Here is a 21145-nt window from a genome sequence, read left to right on the forward strand (position 1 = left end):
CTTGCCAAATTTTTCAAAAAGCATTTTGCTGGAGCAAACAGCATCCCTTTAAGGTGATCTCCATGGCTTCTTTTGTATCTCTGTTAAGATCCCGGCATAATTGTTGGGATTCAAAATAAAAACAAAAAAAAATGTCTGTTCTGAAGAAGCTTGTGTCCATTTGGGAGATTAAAATGCAACTTGAAGATTCCTGAGGAATCAGGAAAAGTTTTGTGAAGGAAGAAGTACTTGAACTGCATATGGAAGGAGGTCAAGGATTATAAGAAGTAAAGGTGAAGAGGGAGAACATTCCAAGCATGAGAGAGAGCCTCTACAAAGTTATGGAGATGCTGTTTTCTGCAAACAATAAGCCCAGCTTGGCTCAATCACACAATATGTGAAGGAGTAGTGAAAGGCTAGGGCAAGTTGTATTTTCTCTTAGGGGTAGAAGGGAAATACTGAAGCTAACTATGGTTAGACCCAAGCTTTTAAGAGATTCTTTTGACAGCTAGGTGGAGGATGGGCTAGAGAGGTGAGAACCTGTAATCTGGGAAAACAGTTATGTGGTTGTTGCAATAATCCAGATAACAAATGATATGGCTCTTCACTAGAATAATGATTCTTGAGTGAAGAGAAGGGAACATATGTGAGAGATCTTATGGATGTAGAATCAATAGACATCTGATTTCACTTGGTGTGGAGTGGGTGTAGGAGTTGAGAGTAAGGAAGGAAGAGTTAAGATTACACTAAAGCAAAAATCTGGGTGACCAGGATTCTCTTGCTTGTATCCTCAGGAGAAATAGGAGAGTTTAAAGGAGATGTTATCTTATTTGCGGGGAGATAATATGTTTTCAATATACTGAATTTGAGATGCCTCCAGACTAAGTTATCCAACAGACAGTTGGTGATGTGAAACTTGAGATCCTTAGAGAGAGAGGTTAGGGTTGAGGACATCAATTCAGAAATCTTACCAAAGGAATTTGCCAGTATCTTGGAGGATATTATGTGCAGATCAATAAATGAAGGAGGAATGATATTATGATGATGAAATTATTTTGCTTGTGGGTGGCATTTTGCTTATTACACCAAGTCCAGAAACACTATAGAGCCTTCTTTAATTAGATCCATCAATACACAATAGCAATAAACTACATAATAAAAACTAAGTAGATGAATACATATTTCTTAAGCGTATGGCGCACAGCTGAATGGGTGGCCTATTTACTCAGTTCATCACTACATTTAAACCCTGTATTGAAGGTGGATAACAAATTGAACCCTAATTTGAAAAAGATGAAGAAATGATCTAGATCACATTAGTGGTATTTCTAAGGTTTTTAAAGTTCAAGAGTCACTATTAATTTTATTTTAAAAAATATTTTCCTTCAAAATAACATTTTTATTTATTCTTTTGTTTTTACTCCCCTCCCCCATGATTTCACAATATATTGTTCTTTCTTCTCTATCCTAGCATCATCCTTAATAATAAAGATAGGGGGAAAAGGACAGTTCAACAAAATGAACCAAGATCTCAGTTATAACTGACATGATATGTAATGTCTCACCCATATTTATCCATATCGACAAATAAGGGAGAGACATTTTTGGTGCCAAACTTGTTCTTCATAAATCAATTCCATTTCAATTGTTATTTCCATTACATGATTATAATTATTCCATATGTTGTTTTCCTTATTCCACTCACTTCACTTTGTATCAATTCATATAAATCTTCCTATGCTTCTCTATTTTCATCTTATTCACAGTTTCTTACAGACAGTAATATTCTGTTACATATTCATGTGCCAGATTTATTTAACCATTCTCGTCAGTCACCATCTACTTTGTTTCCGGTTATTTGCCACTACAAAAATCACTGCTAGAAATATTTTGGTGTATATGGGACCTATCTTTTATTAAATACTTCCTCCTTTCTTGTGAAGACATTTTATTTACTGAAAAAGGAAGAAAATGACACTTTGTTGAGAGACATGGAGAAAAGGCAGCTTGAGGCAAAACATGGTCAATACTAAGACCTTTGGAAAATGTCTCTTCAGATAAAACTGCTTAGATGACTTGACTGAATGCAACTCAGAAGCAAAAGTACTGACTGATGATGAAATTGCCTCTGGTGCATATAGTTAGTTCAGGACTTTGCAGTTTATTGAGATGGATGTTCTGATTCTAAGAATTGCCTGGAGACAATGGAAAAAGTCATACTTAGACTCAATGTAATATTTAATAGAAATGTCAAATCTTTTAAAAATTAGAGACTTGCTGCTTATTGGGAGCAACTTCTCCTTTGGGAAGTTTTATTTAGAGTAGGAAACAGATGTTCCTAGAACTATAAATCAATAAAACAATAAATATTCATAGGTTCCAGACACTTCTAGGGATATAGAAAAAAAGCAAGGACATCCTCTTCCCTTATTAAGGACCAGACATTCTAATAGTAGATTATCCAACATGGGACATACAAGATAAATGCAGCATATGTGCATATACTTAATACAACATGTACATAAGTTGGTATACATACAAGATATACAGCATAGGTGCATGTACATGCATACAATACATAAAATGATATATGCAGGATATATACAGCATATATATTTTGATTTGGGTTAATAGATTTTTTAACCAACTGAAAAGTCACATTTTTAAAACTTATTTTTTAAAAAGCAAAACAGTGGTTTATATCTGTGATTTTATTCATGTCGGGATGACTTCTTCCACTAATTTAGAATGGTAACTCCACTGTCACATAGCTTTGCAGAACTGCCCTTAACACTACAACTTGTCCATGGTCACACAATAAATATAGATGCCTCTTTCAGAAAAAAACACTAAGAGATGAGATTTTTACCAGGTAAAAGAACTCTGAATCTTAGGTGGAAGGTGATCCTGCCCCTGCAATTAGTGAGGCCTCCTTTTCATTGTTCCATTTGCCACCCCCCACCCCCGTTTGCCACCCTCCCCCCCTCCCCCCCAAAGCTCCTCAGGAATGCTGCCTTCTGTTTGTCCTGCTGGTCATGAACTCTCTTGGATGAGCTGTGATTTCTGGACTTTTCATTAAAGTGATCCGGTTTTCCTTTATTTGCCCACTGGTCAACCCTTAATAAAGCTCAGAAAAGGTCAGGTTGACAAATAGCTTGTAAATAATTAGTTAAGGAGTACAGTCAGGGCCCTGCAGCTGAGGAGGCTTGTTGGCCACAGATCTTTAAGATTTTTTTAAAATTGAGGTCTTGTTGGACTAGTGAGGAGAATGAACAAAGTGCTAGCAAGAATAGGGAAACACACACACACACACACACACACACACACACACACACACACACACAGATATAATATTTGTATTGGGATACAGTCCCAGAGGATAGAGCTAAGGAACAGCGGGTAGAAGTTGCAAAGGGACAAATCTGGGCCTAAGGAAAATTTTGCTTATTTTCAGTTAACCTGTGAACTGCTTCTGAAACTGGTAGATGGGTATTCAAGCTAAAGCTGGGAGACTTTTTACTGGTTTTTTGTAGAAGGGGTTCCTTTTCAGGTAGGGGTTTGACTTGTTGACTGGTGAGGTCTTTTTCACCTCTGCAATTCTATGACTAGAGTGATGGAACTAGGAGAGACTTCTACAGTCATCTCCCATTTTCAAGAGCGATTTTTCTTGGTTCCTATAGTTATTTATTAATAAATAAGTTGCTTTCCTCAAATCATGCTGAATATAAAATGTCTAGGAAAGAAGCTGTTTAACAATCTCATGACACTGAGCAAGAATGGCTAAAATTTATTGAAGATGCAAATGACAAAGGATTGACTTAGTTTTAAAACTTACTAGTTTCATTTCTAAGCCAACAGAATAGGAGCAGGATTATTTATTTTTAATAATTAATAATAATATCTGTGGTAGCAAAGAATTGGAAATTTAGGGGATACCCATCAATTGAGGAATGACTGAACAAGTCATAGTGTATGGTTGTAATTGAATTGTGTTCAGTCCCATCAGACTGTATGTGACCATCTTGGCAAAGATACTGGAACAGTTTACAATTTCCTTCTTCAGTGTTTCTTCATTTTATAGATGAGGAACTGAAGCAAATGGAGGTTACGTGACTTGCCCAGAATCATACAGCTAGCAAGTGTTCGAGGTTGGATTTGAACTCAGATTTTCCTGACTTGAGGCTCAATGCTCTACTTATTTTTACCACTTAGCTGCCTTTAAGCATTGTGATGCAGTAATTATTGTTATAAGAAATAATAAGCAGGATGCTTTCAGATAAAACCTGGAAAGACTTATATGATCCAGTGTAGAATGAATTTAGCAGAACCAGAAGAACAGTGTACACAGTAATAGCAACATTGTATGATGATCAGTTGTGAATGACCTTGCTATTTTCAGCAATATGATGTTCTAAAACAATTCTTATTATGAATTATGCTTAATTCATTATGAATGCTGTCCATATCCAGAGAAAGAACTGATGGCTTCTGAATGTAAATTGAAGCATACTTTTTTTTTACTTTCTTTGGTTATTTTTATTATTTTTCAATCTATGTTTTCTTTTACAACATGGCTAATAGGGAAATGTTTTGCATGACTATTCATATATAATCTATATTGAGTTACTTGCCTTCTCAAAGAAGGGTAAAGAAAAGGAGAAAGGGAGAGAATTTAGGACAAAAATTTTATATATATATATTTACTTGTAATAGAAAAATAAAATAAGAGTAATAAAAATTATTACTAATAATAGCTACTATTTATATAGTATAAGGTTTATAAAGCACTTTGCATTTGTCCTACTAGAAAGAATAGGTTGCATTATTGAAGTGGGGAGAGAAAGGTAACTAATGGAGAGGAAGAAACTTGTGGATAAAGTATTTGAACAAAGAATGAATGACTTTTTTCTTCTAATTTCATTTAACATTTACCTCATTTTGTTGAAAACCTATGAAAGAGCAATTCCAGTTTAGTTTTTAAAAATGATTACGTAGAGGCCTATTTTAAAAATTTGGAACCACCCTAATGTTAGAGATTTTTAAAAGCTCAGTCTTGAAAGAACAAAAAGCTTCTGTTGTTTCTTCCTCTCCCTTCTCTGTCTCTCTCTCTGTGTCTTTGTTTGTCTCTATCAATCTGTCTGTCTTTCTCTCTTTCATTTTCCCTTGTTGAAGAAAAAGGAATGGGAGGACGTTGTAGCTCTTTTGCCTCAACTTTCCCTCTAACAGTTGTTTTTACTGAATAAAAGGGAAGATAAATTCTTACTTTCCCTATAAAAATCAGCCTTCTAATAAGACCAAATTTTGATGAATATGATTATTATTGAAGAACTGAGCAGAACATCAAACATAGTGGTGGCTACACATCTAGCTTTACCTTTGGAATGTGTTAATAAGAGGAACTTGTAATACCCCACCCAACCTCCCTGTTGGTCTTAAGATCTTCCTACAGGGATTCTGAGACTATCTATCCCATGATCTCCTACTTTAAATCCTTGAAACCCAGATTTACTGTTATCTCATTCATTTTCATGAAATTAAATGATAATTCCTTGGTTGTCACCCCATACACTCCCTCAGCTCCCTCAAAAGCTAATAAATTTTGGCAGGTATGGGTATGTGTATGTATGTATACATACTTGTACATACATACATGCACAATATATTATCTATATGTATATGTGCACATATGTATATTAAAATAAATGTTATAGGTTTGTACAAGATTGTAAGCTCCTTGAGGGCAGGAGCTGTCTTTTGCTTCTTTTTATATTCCCCAGTGCTTATTATAGTACCTGACACAGAGTAGGCACTTAATGTTTATTGACATATATTATATATATACATATACATAGATATGCAAATTCCTGTGTAGATATTATATGTATCATGTATATAGACACATATGAATAGAATAAATATCTGGTGATTGATTTTTTGGTCTGAAGGTAGGATCTCTGGCTTACAACAAAGTAGCTGGGCCAGCTGTTATACTGTCAAAGCTTTGCCAAAAAAAATCACATATACACTGAGCAGGTTGTAGAATTTAAATCAGTATTTAAACTCTGGGAAAGAGATCAAAGCTTTCAGAAGTCATTCCTCTGAGAAGTGGTCCTGGTTTCTGCCTTCTTGTTTTGCCTATCACCACCTCAGTTAGATAACTCTGTTTTTCTGTATTTTGATGTGATTTAGGGCTCTATTTGTCACACACATGAGATCACATTCTCCAAGAATGTTGTTTCAGAAGTATAGGGAATTCCTTGTGTGGAAACTCTCTCTCTTCCCCAATGTAGACCAAATTTTTGAGTCAGAGGATAAGACCCAGGGAGTTGCCTAGGGAGACCTACAAGGGCATAGATTTATAGCTCCTTGAGATCCTTAAGGTCATCTCTTTACAGATGAGGAAACTGAGCCCCAGGGAAGTTGTGACTTAACTGTAGTCATATGGGTAGTTAGAAACAGATTTGAAATTGAATCTTCTTGATGTTAACCCTAGGAGTCTGTCCATTGCACCAGAGTACCTGCTAATTTTATGAAAATGGTATGCTATGCCAGAATTAGACTTTACAAAACAGATAAATTAAGTGATGATTCATTTTTACAAAAGAAATCACCACAGGTTTTCTTTAGCCAATTTACTCGGTATGGTGCATTTTAAAATTTATTTTGTTTGATCAAAAATAATTGCTTTGTTGTTTCCCAGAAATTAGCTTGAATAGATTGAGGTTCACTTGTATATTTATGCAACACACTAGAATCTTGATTATCTTGTCCATGCTTCATTGATTTATATTCAGATTCAAAGATTTTTAGAGATAGAGAAGTCTTTAGAGAACATCTAACTGCTTCATACTGTTCCTTTTTTTTCTTTTTAGCAGCTTAATATGTGTAATGTTTTTTTTTTTCCCTAGAAGCTTTAGATGTGTGTATTTTCCCTTCTGCAAATAAGTGAGAAATTCCAGGATATCAGGAACTGTATGCTTGGTTTTGTGTCCCTGAATAATCCTTTATATAGGGATTTGTACACAATAAGCACATAGCAAATAAGTGATAACGTTTGTTTAGCAAGAGGAAAGGACAGAAATAATAGATGATTCAGTAGTCATTTAGATATTGGAACCTTTTTTCATTCTTTTTTGGGGTAATGTTTTCCTTTCTCACAGTTTGGAAGAAGCCAATTTTAAAATTATATTCCTTATTGGGGGAAGGAGATAGTATAACCCAGGAAGGTTCTAATAGGAAAGGAATTAGGAGACCAGTTTGGAATGAGAACTTGCTGGGTATATCCACCAGCAAATATTTGGGAATAACCCTCCAGCAAATATTTGATAGCATTGACCACATATATGTGATTTACTTATGTACACATAAGCACTTGTATATGTACAGCTCATGTCCTGCTAGTGATGGGAGTTAGCTGGTTTTACTTGAAAAAAAAAAAAAGAGTTTCATTGCACAGCATTTGATCCAGTTTATCACCATTTCAACATATGTTCTGATTTCCAATTCAGAGCTTTTCAAAGACAAGCTTTTCTGAGTCCGGGCTGCTCTGATATTGTAGATCTCCCAAGAGAGTTTAATTAAATTCTAAATCCTCTTTGGACCACTTGCCCAGAGCCTGTCATTGATAGGCCTAAAGTTTGTCAAAAGTTCAGTTTCAAAGCATTTCTTTTCTTTACAACATACATTTTCACTACTAATTTGAGCTTAGTTTTGGCTCTAATGATTCTGTGTTCGGGTGCACTTGGAAAGGAAAAAAAAAAGGGCAGTCTCTGAAGAAAGGCCATTATGCTAAATATCTTCCAGATGGTGATGTGAAATAGGAGATAAGGCACTGTCACTCCAGCTGTCCCATAAAGGAATTATATATTAGGTTTCCACCTCAGGGGCACTTATCTCCCCCTACAGTGATAGCCTAATGCTCACCCCTTAGGTCAGTTTAGTGTTTGTCCTTGGAGAGAGGTTTGGTTTGGCAACTCTAGCCAGTCCCTGAAATGAAATTAGCAATCAGTTCACTGTAAGATCTGCCAAGAAATACTCAAAAGCCTTTGTACAGAGAACAAAAGAACACCAGTTGTTGACAGTACATCACTACAATTGGACATGTGTTGTTCTCAAACAGAACCCAAATAATTGCTGGGAAAACTTTTAAAAATTTACTTACCTACTCCAGAGGTTACATGTGTAACTGGATTATGGCTTGATGACTACCAACACCGCAAAAAACAATCTCTCTCTCTCTCTCTCTCTCTCTCTCTCTCTCTCTCTCTCTCTCTCTCTCTCTCTCTCTCTCTCTCTCCTCCCTTTCCCTCTTCCTCTCTACCCCTTTTCTTTTTCTTTCTCCCTTTCCTTCTCTTTCTTTTCCCCCTCTTCTTTTTTGTCTCTCTTTCTCCTCTCCTTTCTCCTTTTTTCTCTTATTTCTCCCATCTCTCCCTTTCCTTTTCTTCTGTCTATGATTTCTTTCCATAAGATCCAAAATGGATATTTAAAAAATTCAAATCTAAATACAGACCAACCCACCTGACTCAATTTCCTTTGCCATCCCATATTTGAAATAGGTTAGAGCAACAAAACTGATAAACCTTTTTTCAGTCAATCATTTAGAATCCTTCAATGTCAGAAATAGAAATGACCTTAGATATCTTTTTCAACCCACTCTTTTTACAGAGACAGAAGCTGGGGCCCTGAGAAAGGAAATGAGTTGCCCAAAGTTATATAACTATCTATCAGCAATGTCACAACTCTACTAAAATATTGGATTTTTCAACATCACTTCTCCCCCACACTTTTTTTTATCTTTTAGGAAGTAGTATAACCACTCCTATGAATGAGTCAGTCATCCCACAGAATGATGCTGTCTCCTGAGAATTCCTGTACCTCTTCCCGCAACTTTGCTTTGCATGAAAACCAATAGATTATTATAAACTTACCTAGTCTAGAAATGTTAAAACAATCAAAGAGTTGTACATTTTTCTTTTTTTGCTTTAAATTTTTATGTGTATAAGGATATCAATTCTATCACATATCATTGGTTATCTATCTCTATCTATTTGTATGTATGTGTGTATATATAATATATATATATATGTATATACCAAAATAAATGTATTCCCATCACTGATACTTTAGTAAATTTCAAGGCACCGAATAGTATGTTCACATTACTGCATTCACACAAATGTTTCTGTAGATAGCTATACAAGGAAGAATTAACTGGACAGGAAAGGAAAAGGAAGCCTTACTCATTATCCTGAAGGCAAATGATGCTGTACTCTGCCTTTGCAAGATAGGATCACAAAGGCATTATTACCTTTTTCAGCTGGTGAAATGCCACCAGCCTAGGGCAGAGTTAGGAGTCAGCATATGTCTCTGATTTTGCACAAACCTGGCTTTTCTCTCTCTTTCTTTTTTTTTTCTTTCTTTCTCTCTCTTTCTTTCTTCCTCTTTCTTTTTCTTTCTTTTTCTCTTTCTTTCCTCCTCTTTCTCTCTCTTTTTCTTTCCTCCTTTCTTTCTTTCTCTCTTTCTTTCTTTCTTTCTTTCTCTCTCTCTTTCTCTCTTTCTTTCTTTCTTTCTTTCTTTCTCTCTCTTTCTTTCTTTCTTTCTCTTTCTTCTTTCTTTCTTTCCTTCCTTCCTTCCTTCCTTCCTTCCTTCCTTCCTTCCTTCCTTCCTTCCTTCCTTCCTTCCTTCTTTCCTTCCTTCTTCTTTCCTTCCTTCTTTCTCTTTCTTTCTTTATTTCCTTCTCTCTTTCTCTTTCTTTTTTCTTTCTCTTTCTTTTTTCTTTTTCCCTTTCTTTCCATCTCTTTCTTTTCATCTCTTTTTCTCTTTCTCTCTCTCCCTCCCTTTCTTTCTTCCTTCCTTCTCTCCCCCTTCCCTTCCTTTCTCTCTCTCTCTCTCTCTTTCTTTCTCTCTTCCTTCCTCCTCTCCCTCCTCTCTAAACATTTATTGAGAACCGCCTATGTGAAAATTATTGTGTTTTCTTCTGTAAGAGAGAAACAGAAGGTGTATATGCATATATGCACATATATGTTTATATATTTACATAGATACATTTAGATAGATAGATAGTCTTTGTTTTCTAGAAGGTATGCTTTATCAAATTACATAAAGGTGATTAACAATGGAATACAGCATATTCCTAACAACTGAGAAGTACATATAAAATGCCCATAAGGTGGTACAGTGGTTAGAACACTGGATCTGGAGTTAGGAAGACCTGCTTTCAAATATAGCCTCAAATACTTAATAGTCAGATGATCCTGGTCAAGTCACTTAAGATCTATAGGTCTCTGTTTTATCAACTTTAAAATAGGGCTAATAATAACCCCTGCTTCTCAGGGTTTTTTGTAAGCGCAAAATGAGGTGATATTTATAAAGTGCTTTGCAAACCTTAAAAAGTATTGTATAAATGCTAAGTGTTGTTATTATAGGAAGATTTCAAAGGAGGCTAGACTACTCACTACAAGCTAGCTGGCTGGCTGGGAAGGATTCACATAGCAAGTTGATTTAATCTTTGAAAGGTGAATGGGGTGATGTGGCTACAAATGAAATAAATTATCCTTCTCTGTATTATGCTAGATACAATTTCTTCATATCTAGTATTCCCAAAATCCAAACCTATTCTTCAGCAAGGATTCAACATTAGGCATTGTTCCTCAGGGACAATTTAAACCTGTGGTTGATTTCTTCCCAGAGTATAGGCATTTTAAATTTGGTCTCTCATTAGAGAATGAAAGTTTTTCCCATTGCTGAAGAAATATCAGAAATCATTGAGTGTTGGAATCTTTACAAACTGCTAACTCATTAGAGTTGATAGATCATTGATCTGATCTTACAAGAAGATGTTTTGGGCCAGAACCTGAAATAAGGTACCAAGTAGAACTAATTGATACAATGCTTGTGTTCACACCTTTACTCAATGGAGTTCACATGTTTGGGAGATTTCAGGGTTTAGCATGAAATATCCGAATTTTCACCTCCTTTGAAGCTCTTAGGGCCAGAGAGCACTATGGGAGAAAACCCATAATCCCGCTCTCTGATATGTAAGAAGAAAGCAGAGGCCCAGTGAGGAGAGTTCAGCTGAATTAGATTGGAGAGGATCAATCTGATGCAGACGCAGAGCACTTTGGGAGATTGAGAGCCAGAAGCCCTCTCTCAGAGGCAAGATAGATTCACCTTTGTGCTGGCTGGGCTGAAGGACAAACCTTTGGATTCAGAAACATTTGGAGGGAGCTCTTGGAACCAAGCAGAGAGATAGACCTCTAAGCTAACCGGGCTGTATTAGAGGCAATAAAAGATCTGAACTTTTAACACCTGGCTGCATTTTGAGTGATTATTACTTTCAACTGATACTAAAACTGCCTCTAGAAAACCTCCCTGAGAAGCCAACTCGCTCCCAGAGAGAACCTTTATATTATTTTAAAGAAGAGAAAAGAACACCACAATTGAGATAACTGGGGAGCTAAATTTTGGACAGGGTATGGGGGAATTTTCACCAATCCTTTGAAACTAAATCCAAGTATGTGTGTTTTCCTAGGACCTGCCCTACTGAAATGTGCACATTTTAAATAGGATGCACTGAACAAGAGAAATAAGCATTACTAGTTTATGGGTCCTCATTAGTTTTGCATAACTTAGACATGTTAAATATTAAATTTCTGTGTCTTGTTTATCCATGCCCCCTCTTTGTTGATGAAACCTCAGTTCTATAACTTTCCCCCAAGATTCTTCTTAGGTTTTTCCATTAAATATTCTTTAATCCTTAAAGATAGAGTGGGGTGGGGTAGATTCTATAGTAAACTTTAGCATTGCCTCAGTGGCCCCTTGGAATCTCACTTTTAAAAGGCTAGGCATCTCCAGGAGAAAGGCCCTCTGGCTGATCAATCCAGGTAAGCCCTTAGCTAATAGCTGCTAGCTGTTATATAGCACTTAACAGTAGCTGGATGACTCAATGTTAGTAGATAGTAGCACTTAGTATGTGCCAGGCTCTTTGCTAAGCACTTTATAATTATTATCTCATTTGATTCTCACAACAACCCTGGGAGATAGGTGCTATTATTATCCCCATTTTATGGATGAAGAAATCAAGGCAAGCAAGGGTTAAGTGTTTTGCCTGGAGTCACATAGTTAGCAAATGTCTGAGCACCAGCCATGTTGGAAGGGAACTTGCCAAGTGATGCGGTGGACATCCCAGAATCATCTTGGGCTTAATTAATTGAGTACCAAATGACAAGGATTGACATATGAGTGACATAATCAGGTCACTGAAGACGAGTTAGACCACATTTAAGTCATCATCATCTTCTTCTCTCTGGTTAGAAGCTGCTCTGGTCAAGGATATTTGCTGAGTCTACAGATGTTTCAAACACCAGCTAAGGACACATGAAAACTGCATTCCATGTATTGGAGGAACTTAATATAGTGAAGAGCAGAAGAGTTTCACATATTAAACAGAAAAATCTCAGCCTGGGCTATTTTTCTCTTGGCAGATATCTCCCTGTTTTTAAATTTGTGTTTTGTTATTTTAATTTACTTTTTGAGACTTGGTTATATCCTCAGTGTATCGAGTCGCTCTGTTTTTCTATACCTTATTGAGCCTGACAATTATTAGTGAGTGCTGGGAGAAGAGGGAAACAAATGAGTGGGAGGTAGGAAGGAGGGAAGGATGAGAATTTACTGTTCTTAATTGTTGAGTGATTTGTTTGGACCAATTGAGCTAATGCAATGCAGACCAGAGCAGGAAGGGTGTGGTGGTGAAGAATTCCATGGATAATAAGATGGAAGGATACAGGGAGAGCTATGAGGTTGGGATGCCCTGTGGGAGATTTCAGTGACTCATTCAGGACTCACAGTATCTTCCAGCATAGGAAACTAGCAAAAAAGAGAACAGTGAAGAAGTCAAAGTAACGTGTTATAACTCCATGTGATGCAAGGTTTTATGACTGGCATTTGGTGTGCTAGAGCCAATGGATTTACATCCTTCATTTGGCTGGTATGGACTTCTTTCCCCCCTTAAACATCTGAGCCTCTAGGAGCCCTACAATCTTATAGATACTCTTAGGTTTTCTTTACTGGAGCTGCCTGTGGGTTGATTGGTATTTTCTCTACCTCATATTTTCCCTTAGTTTGCAGGGAACACATTACTTATTTTTTATGTTTCTTTCTCAATATTAATGTGGATTTTCTCTCTTGACTCATCACTGCTTTCTCATATGGAATCAGATCTAAAGGAGTACACCTTTAACCAAAGAAAGTATATGGTGTTCTCCTTTTATATAATATAATGGTTTTCTCTGGGAGCAGGTTTCTTGGAGAGGTTTTCTGGAGGCAGCCTTAGTTTCAGTTAAAAGTAATAATCACCCAAACGCAGCCAGGTGATAAAAGTTCAGATCATTTATTGCTTCCTCCAAAATAGTCCGGTTAGTTTTCTTGGTGGCCTATCTCTCTGCTTGGTCCCAAGAGCTCCCTCCGAATGTCTCCAAATCCAAAGGTTTGTCCTTCAGCCTCCAGCCAGCACAAAGGTGGAAAATGGAATGGATCTGACTCCTCTAGCTCAATTCCGAATGTCTCCAGCCAGCACCAAGGTGAAAGTTGGAATGAATCTCTCTTGCCTCTGAGAGAGGGCTTCTGACTGAACTGACCAATGCTCCCCTCTCAATCTTTTCAACTGAACTCACTTGACGCTCCCCTCTCAATCTTTTCAGCTGAACTAACTAACTGAGCCTCTGTCTGCTTCTTATTTATGATCTCCTCTGAGAGAGTGGGATTATGGGATCCTCATGAGAGTGGGATTATGGGTTCTCCCAGAGTGCTCTGGCCCTAAGATCTTCATGGGAGGTGTGAATTCACAAAATTACAAAGTTTACTTTGTGAATCTCCCATACGTGTGAACTCCAATGAGTACTTAAATACTTCTTGCTTATATGAGCTCTCTAAAAGTTTGAACACAAGCATTGTTTCTATCAGTTGTACTTAGTACCTTGTTTCAAGTTCTGGCCCAAAACATCTCCTTGTAAGATCAGATCAATCATACTGAACCATGCTAAATTAGATAATTATTGTCTCTATCAATTCTAATGACTTAACAGTTTGTAAAGATGCCAACAGAGGTGCAGCAAAATTGGAATTCTTAGAGCCTTAGCAAGTGGAATCAGACTGTATATTTATTCAGAATGGCAGCTGGGGCAACAGGGGTAAGGGACATAAGTACTATCTAAATCATTGAGGCATCAGAATGATACAGTGTTCTTAAAATGACATTTGATTACTTTTGAGCATGTGCAGTAGCAAAAACCAGGGTTCTAGCTGTAGACTAGACAATAAATGTTTACTGAATAAATAAGTGAAAATAGCTTATAGTTATAAATTCATTAGATTGATGTGCTAAGGATTTGCTATTTCATCAGTATCTGTTTGGACTTTAATAGAGGAGACAGACCACAACCTTTCTTTGACTTAGAAAATAAATCCTACAGGGTTGACCCTCAAGGGTTAAGTTACTGGTCCAGAGTCAAATAATGGTAAGTGTCCAAAGAAGGATTTAACCAGTTCCCTTCTGATTCCAATTCAACATTCTGTTTATTAATTCATCCTTCCTGCTCCCAGCTTATCCATTATTTGTATTTTACTTCTAAAGCAATTCTCCTAGTTTAAAATTTTCACCCTCCATATTAGTTATTTTATTAAGTTTTTATCTAGGGTTTCTTCCCTTCCAAAGTAGAGTCTAGCCCACCCAGTTTCCAGCTGTTTACAAAAGCCAAATTTGTGAGGTTTGGTGGGTGTGGAGACATACTAGAGCTGTGCTGTCACTGGTGGTGGTCATAGTGATTGTAAAAGAGCTCTTGGTGAGCTTTTTCTACAACACAGAGTACGGCACCTTCTCCGTAAATAAAAGTTTTTGAGACATATCAGGGTTATATGGGGGTGGGGATGGGGAAGATGAGAAGTTAAGTGACTAGTCCAGGGTCATAGAGCCAGTATATATTGGAGATAGCAATTGAACCAAGGGTGTCAGATTTTGAGGCAGTCCCTCTATGTATTGTAACATGCTCCCTCTGGGGTCTGATTTGTTAATATTTTATTTTATTCCAAATAAAATTTTTACATTTGTCTTCATGAACAATCAAAAGTATTTTTATATAAAAAGATTTGCTCCCTCTTCTCCCCTTCCCATATTTCCAAGTATAAACCATGGTCTCCAGCTTCTCTTATACATTTTTCCCTGATGTTCTGCATGTCAGCAGACATATGTTAAGACCCTATATGCTATATGCTAGACCCTGCATATTGGAAAAAGCCTGAGATTGGGAATGAGGAGACCTGGGACTAGCTTTGTGGCCTTCAGGAAAGGCATTTAATTATGGCATCTCAGAGCAGCTAGAAGGTTCCTTGAAGGTTATATGGTCCAACCTCATTTTACCAATGAGGAAATTGCTAAAAACTACAAAACTGGTAAGATTCTGAGTCTCAGTTTCTCATTTGTGAAATAGCAAGGTTATACTCGATTGAGCTTTATCTATGCTTTCTTATGCTGGTTTTTGTAGACTTCTTACAGTGGAATCTTTAAATCCTAGAAAGCCAACACAAGCTAAATTTTGAAAGAATGTAAATAAGCAAAATGTTCTTTAAATAAAAATGATGCCTTAACTATATGTTTGGAAATGAACAACAGGTGCAGAAACCTAGGAGAAGGCAAAGGAATTCATTCCTTGTGATAAAGGCTGTGAAATCTCCATCGTCAGGGCTCCCGAATGGTGACCTAGTGGCTGGGTTTCAGAGACCTCAACTGCTGAGTCATATCATTTTAGCCCCATGGACCGGCTTTGGAGCCCGCAGCTTCTCCTGCTCCTTTTTCTCTCCCTCAGCTCGTTTGGACAGCTGGAATGAGGTTCAGAAAGCAAATTCCTTCCTGGCCTACTCAGCTACAAACTTCACAGTTTTGTCTCTGTATAGACATTGTAGTTTTGGTTTTTGCTGAATTGGAGAAATTAAAACTGATTTTGAGTTGCAAAACAGGACTTTTGCTCTTTTGGCTTTGAGGGTATGTTTCCCTATTGCTGGATCATATGATATTCCTCTCTCCCGAACTACCCTCCATACTCCTTCCCCACTTCCTGACCCCTGGCCAAACACAGATCTTTTCCAAAAACACTTAATGTAGGCTAAATGTCCCTTCTGATTGCTACCTGAACACTTAACAGTTACCATGTCTGTCCAGTAGAGGACACTCTTATATTAAAACCTTCTCTCACCATCTCTACTAAGCAGTCCTTAAGACATCATTTCCATTCTCTGTGCTTTGTGAAAATACTGCCAGAGGAAAGGACAGTCTTCCTACGAATGCATCAGTGTACTCCATTGGTTGCTCTAGGACTTAGCCTTCACTAGCAGACACCCTGAGGTATCATCTTCTCCCTCCAAATTCTCATAGCTCTTTTTTCCTGGACCTTTCCATGGTGCTGATACCCAGATTCTGAGCTGCAAGGATTGGCTGAGGCCATCTAGTCTGGCCTCTACCTGTATTGAGAACATGAATCCCCTTTATGATATCCCAGATCTAGCTTTTGGATGAAAATCTTCAGTAAGAGGGACACACGGCTTCCCCATGGGCTGCCCCTGTCACTTTGGAAAACTCTTATTTCCTTGTTTGTTTCTTAATATTTCTTCTCCTTTCTCTCCTTTAAATCAAAACTTTTTTGAAAATTAAACTGCATTTTATACTTGGAAAAAAGCACAATGCCTCATCTCTAATAGGAGCCATCTCTACATGTTTGTTGAAATGAATTCATAGTTTTTAAAGTTCTTATTTCACTATGTGGACTATTGAATTATATTTAAATAATATTAATAAATTACATTCTCTTGTATACCTGAACTGCTTGAGTGAAAGAAATGTCAAGTTTTGGTTTATCATAACAAGGGATACAATTCAATGTAGTAGCAGCATAACAGTGGTTGATAGGATCATAGATTTATGACTAAAAGGAACCTTAGAGGTCATCAGTTTCATGTCCCCCTTTTTAAAAATAAGAAAACTGAGGCACAGAAGAGTTAAATGACTTGAGCTAGTAAGTGACTAAGGCAGTATTTATACTCTGGACATACTGATTCCCAAGTCCTATAATCCATTATACTATTTAGTTGTATCTGAAATTTCATTTTCTACTGCTCAAAAATAAGTTTTCTAGGGCATATCATAACAGCATTGTTTCTATAAATAGTCTTTTTTTAGGGAGGGGCAGGAACATAGTTGGGTAAAGTTTTATGAATATGACCACTAAGGAACAAAACTTCCATTCAAAATAATTCTTCCATTGTTTTTGTAGGACCTCTGGGGTAATAGCAACCTGTGAGAACATTGTTCCTGCATCCTCCGAGGACTTACATTTGGCTCCCACCCCAGCCAATGATGCAGAGTTACCAGCTTCTCAAAGCCAAGATCTGAAGAAGGACTTTAAGAGGTATTTTTTCAAGTATGTCTGAGAATGGACCTCTCAGAAAAACCTCATATAACTGAGAATGAAGAGAAGCTAAAACAGAAATTATGTTTTCCTTTTTACTAAATCAAGGCATACCACTGTAACTGGGCAGCAGACACTAGGTTCTTTGGATGTAACGCTTATTGTGGCAGATCTAGTCCCAGGCTTTATCCCTTTTGTCACAGAATATTTGTTAATTGGGCTTTGCTCTCTGAGCCTCTTTTTCATACAGAATAAAAATGAATAGTAAAAAGAAGTATAAATTTTACCATTTACATGCAAATAATTGACAATTTATTACATTGTAATCTTGAAATCAAATTTTTTATTATATTGTTCAGGATGCCTTGTATATTGACACTCAACAAATATTTCTAGAAATGAATAGAGTATGCTAATAATGATTTATCCTCTGGATTCTTCAAAGCAGAGTCTCAAAAGGAGCTCGCTGTTCTGGGGAACTCTATATTAGCTTAGTTTCAAATTCAAATTTAAACTAATATTTATTGAATATTCAGTATGTGAATAATATCAAAGTAGGTGTGACTGCTTAGATTCAGTTCCCAGTCCTTGTTTCCGAGATTATAATCTGCTTGGGGATAGACACATGAAAGAATAAATTATAATGTAGGTAAAAAAAAAATACTAGAGGTGTTACAAGGTATATTTGTTACTCCATAACTGATAAAGGAGATGCATGCAGTAGATCATCAGAAGTGGTCATCGTGGACTGGTTTGATCGGTAAGGCCTTTAGGGAGGCAATGAGATTTGAGTGAGGTCTTGAAGGATGGATAAGGTTTGCCTTGGTAGAGAAGAAGGGAGGATGTTTCAGATGAGAGAAAGCAATGTGAGTAAAGGCCTGAGGCAGGAATGTGGACAGAATGTTGTAGAAAAAAAAATTAATAGGCTAACTTAATTTGCACATGATTAATCAGGATTATGTATTAATTGAACAGCTATTGACTATCTACAAGCTATAGTTCATATTATTCACCAATTCAGTTACCCTGACTTAATGAGCTTATATAACTCAGAGTGGAGAGATGCATCAGGAGAGAACTATTCATCTCTTTGCTCAAGATTTGTTTTGTTTAATTCTAGAGGACAGAATGAAAAACAGTGGGTTAAAATGACAAGCAGATCTAGGCCCTTATAAGGAAAAGCTCCTAACAATTACAGTTCCCCAAAAGTGGAGTGGGATTTCTTAGAAATCAGTGGGTTCCCTATCACTTGAACTCCTTGAGCACAACCTGGATGATCACTTATTAGGCATGTCATGGAGAGAATTTCTGGTCAAATATGGATTACAACTAGATGCCCTTCCAACTCTAAGATTCTGTACTAACTTTTATAACCTAGAGCTTAAACACTGGGAATATATATAGTTATATAAAGAAGCTGGTACCCTTAATTTAGATTCAGTGTTGGATAAGGAGATACTCATAGATCATTCAACTGGCAACAACAAAATCTACTCAGCCAGAGCAGTAGATTAACCAAAACAGATATATTTTAATTGATTCAGTTGAATGAAGCTACTTGCCTTGTTTGCCCATCACATTCTTCCAGCCACACATCAGAGAGCTCTTCCTGTTGCTTTGTACTCGAGCAGTGAGAAAGTGATATCCAGAGCCTGAGCTTTTAGTTGTTAAGCAAGTTAATGGTCAAGAATAGTCTCAGTATCTTCTAAGGAAAAACCAGTGTGTATTGAAATGAGAGGTGAGGAGATGCTTTATTAAGTTGTTCCCACCCCAGGTGGCAAAACTAATAAGTCTTAGGTCAGTAGAGTAGAATGTCAGAGTTGGTTTGGAACTCAGCTTACCTGGTATAACTCCCTCATTTTGTAGATCAGGAAACTTGAAGTCTACATTTATTTAGATTTTGTAAAGATACCACAGTTATTTGAGTTTCCCATCTAATTTAAGTCACATGGTGACAGACGTCAGGGCTTCCCATGTCCTGAAACTAGTTCCACTGGTCTGCTTGTGCTTGTGTTAATATATCTAGATTTCAGCTTGCCTTGTTGTTGCCATCTACAGCATCTTAATCTTAGTGACAACTTTGAGCCATTAGAAGCCCCAACTTTTAACCTTTTTTCAAAATGGATATTTTATTTTTACCTTCTGCTGCTCATGAAGCTTTTGAAGTAGGTTCTTTTTTTAATGTGAAGAAGTGACATCATTTCATTGAAACATGCATTATTCACCAGGGCTGTAAGGAAAGCTGTTTGGTCATTTAAGATCTTGATGATTCATTCTTGGTCAGTTCAAGTTTCAAGCCAGTGTTTGCCCCTTTGGAATATAGAAGTTTTCTTTTGACTCATCTGTATAAGGACTGCTAACATCTATTTCTTTCCTTTGGGAGGGTAAAGATACATATTTTGCCTTCTTAAGTTCAGGATGAATTTCTATACAGAATCAACCAGATGTTGTGGTCCCACAGCTATGCAGGGTGACTTCCTGCCACCGATGAGCCCATACATTCTAGTTGATCCAATATCTGCTACAGAAATCATGACATCATCCCACATTTTGAGCTGAAATGTGGGCTTTTCTTCAGGATTTTTTACACTCCCACATTATGATTACTGATATTCATTAGTATACAAGACTTCTAAGTTTCACAGAAAACAGATGTGGCACTGAGGGAGATGGGAGAGTTAGATATAGTAAGGAGAAAGAGTTCAAGTCACTCTGCCTCCTAACTCTTCTATATTATATGTGACTCAAGCCAAATCATGTCCCAAGAGAAAGATAACTCACCTCTGGGAATGATTAACAATTGAGCTATTCAAGGGACCAAGAAATATTGAGAAATGGAAGATGGCCACCATGTGGCTTGATGCCATTATTCTATCATTTCTGTTCAGGAGGAAAGAAAGTAAATTAATTATGGCTAGACCTGAGAGATTGGTTTAACCTCTTATAACAGAATAAAATCAGACAAGAACATCTGGTGGAAAGAACTGAAGGAAAAGGAGCTCCAAACCTCTTTATTAAGTAGAAAATTCTTTTTCTGGTGTGGTTGGGTCCTTCTGACAAAATGGCTAGGGTATTCTCACATAAATGGTAGTGGGAAAGGAGCCAATGATCCTTGAGACAAAGAGACCTATAAACAAATATTATTTTGGACACTCCTGGGCCGGGATCCTCTTCTTTTCTGCAAGTGAATTGGATTCAAAATATATTTCCTTATGTAAAGCTCAGCATTGCAGCTTGAGAACTCAGAAATCCCTTAAATAAGGGAATTTATGTAAATGTAAAATCCCGTATGAATTAATAAATATTATTACTGACAGAGCAAAAGTAGAAAGGAATTGGTTGGGATAAAAATAGTCCTGAAAGAAATAATAATGTCAACAATAATTAGAAATGTTGATAAACAACTTAATCTTGCATATGCATTTATGGAAACTAATGGATTTATATTAAACAACTCAAGAACAAATCATTTCTGTAAGAAATTACAGAAAATTATTCCAAAGTTGTTTAGACATTAAATAATGTGAATTATATGAAAAATGGTAGAAACTTTGTAGGATATTGCCACTGATGGCAAACATTTCACAGCTGCAAAATATTTAGCAAGACACAACCTGGTAGCCAAAATTATGTTTCAGAAGCACGCTATTCTTGACAAACTCACAAACAACACATCCCCATCCTATAATCCAGTCCTTAAAATATACTTGAGA

General features: G+C 36.8%; 1 protein-coding gene across 11 annotated transcripts in view; it reads left to right on the top strand.

Annotated features, from left to right (window-relative positions):
- Positions 1–21145, top strand: part of TACC2 (transforming acidic coiled-coil containing protein 2) — a 228748-nt gene that overhangs the window by 69707 nt on the left and 137896 nt on the right. For all 11 annotated transcript variants that reach the window (XM_051981584.1, XM_051981577.1, XM_051981574.1 and 8 more), the window contains one exon: positions 17298–17444. In XM_051981584.1, coding sequence (XP_051837544.1) covers positions 17298–17444 — 147 coding nt within the window. The remainder of the gene's footprint in view (positions 1–17297; positions 17445–21145) is intronic.

The sequence above is a fragment of the Antechinus flavipes genome, chromosome 2 (assembly GCF_016432865.1).
Source record: "Antechinus flavipes isolate AdamAnt ecotype Samford, QLD, Australia chromosome 2, AdamAnt_v2, whole genome shotgun sequence".
Lineage (NCBI taxonomy): Eukaryota > Metazoa > Chordata > Mammalia > Dasyuromorphia > Dasyuridae > Antechinus > Antechinus flavipes.